Source organism: Manihot esculenta, chromosome 15, assembly GCF_001659605.2.
Source record: "Manihot esculenta cultivar AM560-2 chromosome 15, M.esculenta_v8, whole genome shotgun sequence".
NCBI classification, from domain to species: domain Eukaryota; kingdom Viridiplantae; phylum Streptophyta; class Magnoliopsida; order Malpighiales; family Euphorbiaceae; genus Manihot; species Manihot esculenta.
In genome coordinates this window covers 4908291-4921096 of record NC_035175.2, presented here as the reverse complement: position 1 = coordinate 4921096, position 12806 = coordinate 4908291, and the positions used below count along the sequence as shown (strand labels likewise).

Here is a 12806-nt window from a genome sequence, read left to right as displayed (position 1 = left end):
TTAACACTATTCATCTCATCGATTAGAGATTTACAATCATAAATAATTGAACCAAAAGCCGAATAATCCATATAAATGGATTAATAATAGTCCGAATACTAAGTTGAGTATCTGACTCCACAATCACATTGGACCATTACTCGCTTTTAATTGAGTTAAGAGCTTCTCTGATGGTTAAAGTTTCAGTAATTTTTGTTCCAACATCACTAAAAACCACCGTATGCTTAACACAAATAAACTCTCCCATGCTATCATAGGTTACTATATCCAATCCAATATGAGAATGATTAAAAGTGGTTGCATCACTATTTATTGTTAAAATACCTCCGGGAGACTTTTTTCAACTCAGTATTAAAGTCACGTCTCCATTTAAATTTACTGACTTTACTCGTGCCGCAGTCCAATCTTAAAAAAAAATATCGAGCAGAGGAGATCTCTTGCAGAGGAGATTGCTATTAGCATTTATTGTATAAAAAAGTCCTAATTAATATATAAAAGGATGAGAAAGGATGGTGGTAAGAAGATCAAGTCAATTCACCATGCAATTGACATCATGCATAGAAAATCAAATTAGTATACCAAAATATTTATATATAATTCAAAATGATATAATAATTTTTTTTATTTGATTTGATTTCAGTTAATTTAAAGTTTCTTTAAAAAAAAACAAGTTAACTATTTCAAAATTAATAAATTATACAAGTGATAAGATTATCATTTTTAGCTAAAATTTAATAAATTAGTTTGACTTGGTCTGAGTCGCATGTTACTGCCCCATTACAAACGTAAAGAATTTTTTTTTTTAAATTTTTTTGCCAAAGGAAGATTCCATTTCATGGGAATCTTAAAATGGCGTACGAAGCATCAATGGTCGATTTACGCCATAAATAAATTAATAAAGATAAATATTCAAATAATTAATATTAAATATAATAATATGCATCAAGAACTAAAATATATCAAAATGAAGTGTGCCATGATTGTAAAGAAAAATCAACATATCTTTATGTTATTAGTTAATGTTTGATATTATTTAACTACCACATGCCCCTGCCCTGCCTTGCTCTTCTGTTCTGCTTTGTCTTCTATGTTCTAATAATCTGAAATCCCCCAGGTCCTTTTAGATTCATTTACTACTAAATCAAACCTGCGGATGCGGTTCAAAGGTTTCTTTTTTTTTTTGGTATCTCTAGAATGTCCAAACAAAACGCATTGGAGTTGGAATGGAGTGCGCCTCATCACTATCATCTATGATATCGTTGCGTCTCTTTCTAATTTGTCCCCACCATCAATTCAACGTGCACTCACTCCTTCACTAGTGAGTGGGACCCTTTTCCACGTTTTCACAAACCTCGCTCTTACATTGCCCTGCCCACGGCCCCACTCTCAATTCCTTCATTGTATTTGTCTCCTTCTGCCTCTCCAACTTATTCCACTTAGTCATTTTGGATCCTTAAAATATATTACTAACTAATATTTTAAAAAAATGGTAATGCAAAAATGGTTAATAATTTGGTACAAATGATGAGCCGTCTAATTTATTTTAATATTTCACAATCCATGTGCTGCCAGATGTACAGCTTTGGCACTGAATCTTCTTGCCAAAATAATTTTCCTACTGAATTTTGAAAATTGTAAATTTATATTATGCTAATCAAACAAAATTGAATTGTTTGAGCCTGAACGTTAGATATATATATATTTTTATATTTATATAATTATATAAAAGCCGGAAAAAAGGGGTTCGGGTTTGATTTACAAAATTTTAACATTTATTTCATGGTTTAAGAGTAAGGTTGGGTTTGATTTTGAAAGGACGACTCGGTCCACCTCCACAAGTAAAAAAATGAAGAAAAAGAAAAAACTCAAGAAATTTGCTGCTGTAATTGATTTTGCTTCCTACTCATTATTTCCTCACTCGCTTCTACGTTGAACCAAATCATTATTTACTCTTCCCGTAAATAAATCAAACGTTTCTTCCACACAAAGTCTCTCTCTCTCTCTCTCTCTCTCTCTCTCCATATAAAAATAATACTTCACAGATGCTATGCATTTAATCATCCACATCCATCAACATTATTATTTTTCTTTTTTACGTATAGGTGGCCCTGGACATTTCGTCGCTAATGCCTGTCCTCAACGAAATTTATCAAAGAAATCTTTTTTTTTTTTTTGTCATTTCATTTTCTAATATAAATTTTTTATTTCAATTTTTAAATTCATTTCATATATGCAAATTGCAATTTAACAATTCAATTCGGTCATTATCAAAATTACCAATATGGTCAGTCTACTAATAGGAACAAAATGGTGTTTAACGAATTGTCGTGGAATAATTCGACCCGACCCGATACTGGACATCGACCCCAGAGAGTCAATGTCGCCAAATGGCTCATTATAAACCCTCGGAATTGGTCTGTGGATTGCAAGTAATAGCGGGAAATTTGGGTTTTTTGTTTTGTTAAATATACTACTTAATTATTGTAGTATGGATAAAATATATTGAAGCATCTTTTAAAAAATAGTAAAATGTTAATTAATTTTTTAATTAAGTTTTAATATTAAATATTATAAAAAAATTTAAAATTCATTTAATACAAATAATTAAGTAATAATTTTTTATAAAATTAAAACATTAATTATTTTTTTTAATTACAATAATTAAATAATAAAATATTTAATAATTAAAATTAATTAATAAAATTTTAAAATGTTAAGATATTTTAAGATATATATATATTTTTCAACTTCCCTGGCCCGCTCTGCGCGTTTAGCTAACCTCAGTGTGAACTGCCAATAAATTAATGCCATTTCAGCAATAGCCAGATTGTCTCTGCCCACTTTGTGGACCCTGTATAGCTGTAGTCCAATAAGCACAGTCTGGTTGCAACTCAAGCTCATGGCTGGCGGCTCCATCGTCTATCTCGCATTATGTGAGAAACAACTTGGATTTCAGACAAAAATAAAAAAAAAAAGAAAGAAATAAACATTTTTCCTGGCGCTGTTAAAAAAGAAAGAACCAATAATTTTAGTAGCTTAAAGTCCGTAAAGTTAACATATATTAATTTAAAATTTTAAATAAACTATTTAGGATTTTTAAATATTTACTTTGGTTTATTTTATTATAATTAAACATTAAGGAATGAAAAAAAGGTGGTCTTAATTTTGACCCACTTGAAATAACGGTATGTTTTACCATCCTTAATTTCAACATTATAACTTTTTTGAAAGCATGATTTATTTTTAATTAAATGAATTGAATAGTCTGCTGAGCTGGAAGTTGTTATAGCTCACGTGGAATATTTCCTTCATCTAACATATATTACATTATTAGTAATCAAAGATATAAAAGTTTATCAATTTTTCAAATTATTTGTCATAATTATGAGTCTTTAACAATGGATTATCTTTAAATAATATTTTTTAAGAACTTAAGAAATTAGGAATTTATCAACATGTGTCCAAGTGGAATTCGCCTGGATTAGAGAAATGTCAACAAAAACTAAGAGAACTGACCAAGTAAAAACATCAAGAAAAAGACAAACTCCATTATCGAATGCTGAGCAACATTAGAAATTAAAAAAAAAAAAAAAGGAAAACGAAAAATCAGCAGCATGCTGGAGCCAAATTGTCAGCGAGCTGCAGCTGTAAGCCGGTTTTCAGTAAGAAAACCGAAACGCGTAGCCGTATGATTTTTTTTCCCCCCTTAACTGCACTGACATTAAAAAACTACTTAGCATTTGTTTAGTCCATATTATTTCTCTAATTAAAATAATTCTCAATATATAAAAAATCCAGAAAAGCCAGCCTGAAAAGCTCCAGAGCTTCATTCACCTTTCCTCTCCCTCTCTCTCTCTCAAGTTTATCAAATCTCGCACGTTTTCCGAGGTTACCTGACTGGGAGCTGCTACGCTCCGTTGATGAGTTGCCGGCGAGAACCTCCGGCTGCAATGTCCAGTTCACGCGCTTTTACTTCTCTACTGGCTGCATTTCTGCTACTTTACTCGTTAGGAACTCTGGTTTCTGCTCAGGGATCTACTAATCGCTGGCAGACACTTAGCGGTCAGTCCTGTTTTTCCCCTTCTTGCTATTTTTTTTTCCACTTTATCCATCTGGAATTCGGTTCCAGTGCTTGCTATTTCTTTGTAGAAAATGCATGTAAGTTTGATCTTTTATCGACTGCAACTAGTGGCATTTCTTCAATCGAATCTTAGCCTGTTTTTTTGGTAAAGAATTTCATTTTGTTCCTGAGAAAGCTCGGGAAAATTAGTGACGGAAGAATGCTAATATTTTCTGATCTCCGCGTTATTCTTCTTTAAATGATGAAGTTATTTTACCTCGATGACGTTTTGTTGGTTTCGTTATGCTCAGTATTGAGGTATTTATCCTTCTTATTTATTTGGCAAAGTTTTGTCTTAAATAATGAGATTTTATTCAATATTTGTCTTATTTTTTTGAAATCTAGATATCCTAGAGCTTTTGAAAAAACCAATATCTTTATCATATTTTGGTCGTTGTTCTGATAAAATGACCATTGATTTTTTTTTTTTAAATAATTGTTTTGGCCGTACAGGCAAATGTATTCTGAAATTGGAGTGATTATTGAAAGCTCTATTCACTAAGATTTCTCTATCAATTAACCATAGCTTGGCCTGATGAAGGTATTCGTATATTGGATCTCAACTGGTTTCCAAAAATGAAGGTGTAATTAGTTTCGCTTTTCGTGGATTGTCTATATAGGATAAATCTCTATTTCTTTCTGTTGGACTAAGTTTGTTTTCCTAAATATTTGTTTTCTCATTAAACGGTCTCTCTCTCGCTTTCTCCACGAATGGAAGAAAGAATTAGACCAATCCAATGAACGAGTCCCACAAGCGGATGAGTTGAGACGCTAAAGTACGTGGCACTTAATCCATTGTATTATTGCGATACACTGGTGTGACCAAGTCTTCAAGCCGAGGAAACTGGCAGAAACAAAAGAAAAGGAACCTCCTTTAAAGAAGAAAGAAAATTAATATTTGGTTTTTATTTTCCCTTTAAATTTCTTTGCTTTGCATCATATGATCTCTTATGATGCCAAAAATATATATATGGAATCCGAGCTGAACAAATCATATGCATGGAGAATAAAACTGTATATCTGGTTTAATACATGTCCCTTTACTGCCTCAATGTTTGAGTTACGTTAAATACAGCAGAAATAGAACATGCTGGATTGAGAAAAAGAGCATGTAAATCATTTAGCTATGGAATCAAGTTTCAGTGATAATTTCATGTGCTTTTCTGGCTGTATGTTGCATAGGCTCACTTATTCAATTTCCTTTGCAGGAAATCCACCTTTAGTTGTCGCACGTGGAGGATTTTCTGGAATATTTCCAGATTCAAGCTTGTTTGCTTATCAATTGGCACTGCAAATCAGTGTACCCCATGTAATTCTATGGTGTGATGTGCAGTTGACCAAAGATGGAGTAGGGATTTGTGCTCCTGATGTCAGGCTAGAAAATTCTACAGACATTTCATTTGTTTACAAAAATAGGGTCAAGACTTACTTAGTCAATGGTGTCCGCACTCAAGGATGGTTTTCAACGGATTTCAATTTCAGTGAATTAATATCAAATGTCTTTTGTGAGTTTATTTTATCTTAACCAAACTTGTCAATTTTTGATGTCTTGATTACTTTTACACATGTGGTTTACTATTATTTTCATCTTGCTACTGTTATATAATACCTGCACTTCTGCATTTGGAAATTCATTGGCGAGAAGCCATGCTTGTGGATTTTGGTGGGAAGGATAGATAGAAGTGAAAAGTACATCTTATTATTGTCAGCAGTGGCGGAGCCAGGAGCTTCCCTTTGGTAGGACACTGGCTGCGCCGCTGCGGCACCTTCATCCCCCTTCAAAGCATTTTCCGGTTGCCGGTACGGCACGTGCCCCCCCTTGCCGTACCTTCCCTCCGCCCCTGACTGTCAGCAATGACTTTCACTAAGTACAACTATCAAATTTCCTTTCCTACAATTCCAATTTTCAAATTTCCAACTATCAAGTGAATTTTTTCATGGTCAAGGCTTCTCTGATGTTCATTGTCTGAGTTCATGGTATTGCCTTATTTCTGGCCTGTAATTCACTGTTATTAGATGGACCATCTCTGTATTGAATACGATGATTGAGATCATTCATACCAAAACAAAAAAGGGAGACAGTTGTATTATTAGTTCACTGCATGATGACTGTTGTTTTGTGGCAAAAGCTCAGTTCATTTAATTTTAGATTGAAAGATTTGTGTTTTGCCTTCGGGATTTGGATGTACTTGCATCACTTGTCAAATTAACCTGAGTAGAGCTGCTTTCTATCAATATAATTCTTATATCAGATACTCAATTGTATGGAACTGCCTGCTTTGCTTCTCTTACCTAGGAAAGACAATGAACAGTTATAGCAACTTAATTCTGGTTTTTGTATTCTTTTGATCTGGGTCGATCTGATGGTTAAATTTGTTGCTTGTTTATGCTGTGACAATCTGATTCTAACATAACTTTAATATGTGACAGACATCCAGGGTGTCTTTTCTCGATCTGGCAAGTTTGATGGCAATGCGTTTCCAATTATGATGGTTGAGAATGTGACTGCATTAAAACCACCAGGCGGCGTTTGGTTGAATATTCAGGTAGGTTGCAGAATAACCTTTCCTTTTTATGATGGGTGCGCACTTTAAAATTAAAGGCCTTAGTTTTATCTTATGTGTTTTTTTTTTTGGCCTTTTCCTATCATTGTTAATATTCCATTCCTTCAATTTTAATGGAATATGCTTGCTTAGCTATTACTTTGACCAACCTTTTTATTGGATTCTTTTGCAGCATGATGCATTCTTCATGCAACACAATTTGAACATGAGAAGCTATGTACTTTCTCTATCTCGAAGAGTGGTTGTCAATTATATCTCATCACCAGAGGTGGCTTTCCTGAGAAGTATTGCTGCAAGAGTCAACCCTAATGTAACAAAGCTGGTCTTCCGATTTCTAGGACCTAACGATTTTGAGCCTTCAACAAACCAGACTTACAATTCTCTCTTGAAGAATTTAACATTTATCAAGACATTTGCCTCTGGTATTCTTATACCCAAGGGTTACATTTGGCGTGTTGATTCAAGTCTTTATTTACAACCTTATACTTCTGTTGTCCTGGATGCACACAAGGCAGGCCTAGAAGTTTTTGCGTCAGATTTTTACAATGATGTTCCATTTAGTTTCAATTACAGTTATGATCCAGTAGCTGAATATCTATCTTTCATTGATAATGGTGAATTCTCTGTTGATGGAGTGCTATCTGACTTCCCAATAACTCCATCAGCAGCGATAGGTGAGCCATATTCTTCATTCATCTACCCTCTAATTGTGTATATACAGATTGTGAAATAGTACTTTATTATCTTGCTTGCATCTAACATCATCTTCCAAGTGTTCATTCATTGCATCATCAACTATGAATGCAAGTAATTTGTTCTTGGAACAAGTATAGTGGATTCCTCAACATTGTGTTTACTAGGTAGCATCATTTGCTTGAATAATTATTAATTAATTGGTTATTTGGCAGTAATGCTCGCATTGCTGGCTCACCTGGAACTCTCTTTTAGGTTTAATTGCTGCAACTCCTGGCTTGCCTTAGTTTATTCCTTGATTACATGTGAATTTGTAATTTGATCAAGCTTAATTGGTTGAAAATTGAACTTTACTTTCAATGTTATTGGAAATTCCATCTAAGAAAGAAAGCTCCTCTGCCTATTGCTAGATTATGCCCTTTTTGAGGAATGCCTACCTTAAGGCTGGTGTGTTATCCTGGTTTAGAGAAACAAATGTTTTTGAGAAGCTAATTTCTCCTTTTTCTTTTGTTGCAGGTTGCTTTTCCCATATTGGCAAAAATGCTGCAGAACAAGGTAAGCTGTTATTACATAATGCTTGTTATCACAAGATTTTACTTTTACTGACACATCTCTGGAATAGTATGGTTTGATTCATCTTGTTTATGGTGCAGCAAAAGTTTTGGTCATTTCAAAAAATGGTGCAAGTGGAGATTACCCTGGTTGTACCGACAAGGCATACCAGAAAGCTATTTCAGATGGTGCCAATGTTATTGATTGTCCCGTACAAATGTCGAAGGATGGGGTACCTTTTTGCTCAGGCTCCATAAATCTTATTGACAGCACGACAGTTGCTCAGTCCAAATATAGCAACCTTGCAGAAGTAATTCCAGAGCTCAAAAAAGACAGTGGAATATTTACCTTTAGCTTGACATGGAGTCAGATTCAGCCATTGACATGTAAGTAAATTCGTTATCAGCTGAGTGATCATTACACTTCTGACTTGCCCTTCCCCATTGAATATAAATTGGTTCTGTGTAGTTGAAACTCAAGAGTCAAGGCAATATGATTTATGAGGTGCAATTAAAGACTTTATGACCAGCCAATTATGCTACTTGAGAATTATATACACATAAATATATGCAGAAATTAGAAGAATTCAGGCTAAAACTATAGGAAGAAATGTCCCAGCATTATAGGATGATTTTTCTCCATGTTGTATTTGAAAATGTAAATTTTGGTTTTTATGGAAATGGTATGGTAGAAATTAGTAATGTGGTACATGAGGGCACAGTCATCAATAAGGATCTGCTATTTTACCCCTTTGGTGCTTATATTCCATGGCTTTCTTAGCTACCTCTAACATCTACCAAGAAATTCAGTAGTTGTTTGGCTGTTGAATTTTGTTCTGTTTCTTGGGTTAGGTAATTAGATATTACATACCGGAATAATCCATCTTTAAAATAAATACTATCCTTGCATTAATGTAGTTCTTATTCTATTGCAGCGGTGATAGAAAGCCCATATGCAAAATATCAATTATTCAGGAATCCAAAGTTCAGAAATGATGGGAAACTCCTAAGCTTGCATGATTTCTTGGCGCTGGCAAAAAACACTAGTTCTCTCTCTGGTGTCTTGATAAGCATTGAGGTGGGTTTTTCTTATGCTGATGTTAGTTGTTCATGATCCTTATTCCTGTATATGAGTTATTTTTGGCTAGTTGGTCAATTATGGTGATGAAGCGTGCCTCCTTTGCTTTCTTCTTTCCTCTAAATGGCAAATATTATGCATGTGGTTTTGGTTGGCCAAAGAATTTGGTAGTGATATCCTTGGACAGCCAGTGTGGGTGCGGTAACCAAATCATAATTTTGCTTCTTGCTCTGCCTTGGGGCTTGCTGTGCTTTTTTCCCCTGCACCTTCTATCAAGCTTGAACTGTTTGCAGAAGCCCATTCACAAGGGTGAGCTGTCCTGCCTGATTATCTGTACTAGGATCTACTTTCTAACATCTTTCTGATTCCAGGTCCTCTGGTTGAAATGAATATATGACCAGGAAATGCTTTTCTTGTGGGTTATAATCGAAACCTTCTATTATGGGTATAACTGTCTTGTGTATATGACATACATGTGATTCGAAAAGGCTATTCTTCTGGTAAAAGTTTTTTAGCTGTCCTATTCAGAATTTGTAATGGGAATTACAGATGTCAGGGTTTGATTTGCAAAACGATAATATGGTTTCAATGCTGCAGTCTGTTCAAGATTGTCAAGAATTTATCTACTTCTATTGCAGCACCAAACTCAATAGAAAAATGGAAAAAAGAAATTTTCTAGTGCTTGAAATTTTGTTCTCTTCTGTTCCTTTCAGAATGCACCTTATCTGATAGAGAAGCAGCAATTACCTGTAACTGATGCAGTACTGGATGTTTTGAGCAAAGCTGGTTATGACAAGCAGACTGACTTAGAAGTTATGATTCAGTCAAGTAATAGTTCTGTTCTGATGAAGTTTAAGGACCAACATAATTACAAGCTGGTTTACAAGGTTGATGAGAACATTCGAGATGCTCTTGATGCAACCATTAATGACATCAAGAAATTTGCTGATTCTGTGGTCATCAGCAAGAATTCTGTTTTCCCTGATAATTCACTATTCCTCACTGGTGCTACAGATGTTGTGCCAAGGCTAAACTCTGCTGGGCTCCCTGTTTATGTTGAGACCTTCAGCAATGAATTTGTATCTCAAGCATGGGACTTCTTCTCGGATGCTACTGTGGAGATTAACTCTTATGTCATGGGAGCCAATATTAGTGGTGTGATCACAGACTTCCCTTTAACATCAAGTAGATACAAAAGTAAGAGTTCTACGTGGCTTCTTTCTATTTATTTGACATAAATATATATTTATATTATGTTTCATAGACAACAATAGGATTCTTTCTATTTATTTGACGTAAAAGATATCTAGGATAAGTTTCACAGATTCAGAGTTCAATGTTTCAATCTGCTGCATTCTTTATCCCATTGCATTTCGTTTCAGTCTGCTGAACATCTTCCATGGGAGTTTGACAGAATAGGGTGACTTCTTCATTGACTTATGGTTGTCTGGACAAATTTGAAAACTATTTTACCAAATTCCTTAAGGTTGCTTTTGGCTTCATGGATTTGGGAAGGGGAATTTGGATTCATTGTTTCATTCAAATAACCTGGAAATAGACTTATTTAATTTAATTTTATTAGTTTTGTTAGAATTCATGGATGAGATGAAAAACTTGTTCACAGAATGGATTGAGAGTAGCTACTTAATCTTTATGGAAATAGTTTCAACCCTTGAGAAGATAACCTGGTTGCTTTCTACTGATTTGATTTAATCCTATCAATTGCAGAGAACCGTTGTTTAAATTTGGGCAAGAGCGCCCCTCCTTACATGACCCCTGTTCAGCCAGGCAGTCTTATGCAACTAATTACACCTGACTACTTGCCACCGGCTGAGGCTCCTAACCCAGTGCTGACAGAGAGTGATGTGATGGAGCCACCTTTGCCCTCATTTGTCGCAAGAGCTCCAACTTCCAGCCCAGGTAATGGAACCGGACAATCAGCAGCAGCTCCAAGACCAAGTGGACAGCCTAAAATTGTTGCATGTTTCTTCCTTACAAATCTGGCCACTATCTTCACCATTTTGTCGCTGCTTTGAAATTGGAAAACGGTGAGATCTGCTTAAGATCTTTCTGCGCTTTCCTATTTCCAGTCTCATTCTTGTAGGATCAAGTAGCGTGGAGCTTTTTGATGCATGATTGCTCACTACAAATCTCGACTCCAGTTGGCTATTTATTCTTTTTTGCTTTATTATTGTAGGAATGTTCATTCTTCCCCTTGTATTTGAGAGAAACAAAATCAAGACAGAATTCACTATCTTTGTAAGATATATTTATATTCATTGGTGTGTATTATTTATGAGAGAAAGTTAAGAGGCAGCATGGACTGAAATATTCTCCTGCATGCGTCTATTTGTTCTCCTCTCTTGTTTTGTGGGTTGACCCGTTTATTTTGCTATCAAAACAGGTAAGTGAATAATATTGATTTTTTTTTTACCTGCAAAATTAATGCCTTGTATAGCAGCTAGCTCCGGCAAAGCAGCTACTAATTGGTCAAATGGCAAACATTACTCAAACAAAATATGAACTTTATTACTATGTTGATGTGTAAGTTAAAATGAGAGATCAAGCGGTTGAGTTTGTAGAGCTATAATGGCAATAATAATAGTAAAAAAATAAGCTCAGTCAACATTAAAAAGAGAATCATTGCGGCCATGGAATAAATAAGTAACAGTGAGTTTTTAGCCAAAACTAATATGAGAGTCTCAAGTTTGGCCATTCTATTCATCTAATAAAGTATTAGTTGTATCACGAACTACTATGATAATATCAGTAATATTGATCTTTAGCTTAATTTTAACTCATTTGTGCGGTAATCGTTTTTAATATCGTGAGTTTTGGGATTTGAAGGTCAGAAAGGCAAGGGTTTTTTATCAATTTTGTTTCGGTTTAAACAGAAATGATAACATGATGATTTTGTAATAGCAAAATCAGCCAAAAATTATGTTCCAGCCAGCTGATGGAAAGGCTCCTAAAGTCTTACAAATGACAACACGTTAACTTGTATTTGCAAGGCTGGTTTGTTTATTCTACAGAATTTTGACACAACTCTTTCTTGACCCACCCATTAATCCAACGGCTTTCCTTGCATCATGCTCACCTGTCTCTTATGTCATCTGCATTTCTCCATGCATTTGATGGTCCACTCTCGCTTTCCCATTATCCACCCCCACCAATGCCCTAAACCCTAAATCATGAGTGATTATACAGTATTTTCAAAATGTACGATGAATCATGCATTAGTATTAACGTATAAATTCCGCATTTAATATATAAAAAAAATTATAAAGCTAGAATAATATTTGCTATTTGCAAGAAATTATTTTAATATTTTTAAATTAAATATTTATATTAAAATTTTAGTTAAATTAAAATATAAAATTTATAAAATTCAATTCAAATTTTTAATCGAAAATAATTAATTTGACTATTAAATAAAATAAAATAAAATATTATATGTCCTTAAATTATTTAATAATAATAGTAACTGCATAGAAAAACAAGTATGATATTTTTATTAATCAATTGACCAAAAATCGATGCGGATAAGATAAATGGAAAGAGAAAAATGTAAAGCTTGGTATGATTTTTCTCCTTACGAAATGTGGTCTTGATTAAATTTCGTTGAGGCATGATCTTTCATGGGATTTTTTTCCCAACCTTTTCCTATTGAACCAAAATAGAATAGAAGCGTTCAATTATGTGATTATATATTCTCTCTTTTTTCTTACGTTTTAACAGAAAGATTCATAGTCGTTTTTCTTTCTACTATTAATTATATAATAAATAATATTTTTATAAAT

At 34.0% G+C, this 12806-nt stretch overlaps 1 protein-coding gene across 1 annotated transcript; it reads left to right on the top strand.

The window, feature by feature from the left end:
* The first annotated feature begins 3803 nt into the window (after positions 1 to 3803).
* LOC110601671 (glycerophosphodiester phosphodiesterase GDPDL3) lies at positions 3804 to 11363 on the top strand. The gene is made up of 9 exons (XM_021738896.2): positions 3804 to 4062; positions 5329 to 5625; positions 6551 to 6666; positions 6857 to 7358; positions 7894 to 7932; positions 8031 to 8315; positions 8864 to 9006; positions 9720 to 10203; positions 10735 to 11363. The coding sequence occupies exons 1-9, from the start codon at positions 3921 to 3923 to the stop codon at positions 11040 to 11042; spliced, it is 2316 nt and encodes a 771-aa protein (XP_021594588.1). The 5' UTR covers positions 3804 to 3920; the 3' UTR covers positions 11043 to 11363.
* The last annotated feature ends 1443 nt before the right edge of the window (positions 11364 to 12806 follow it).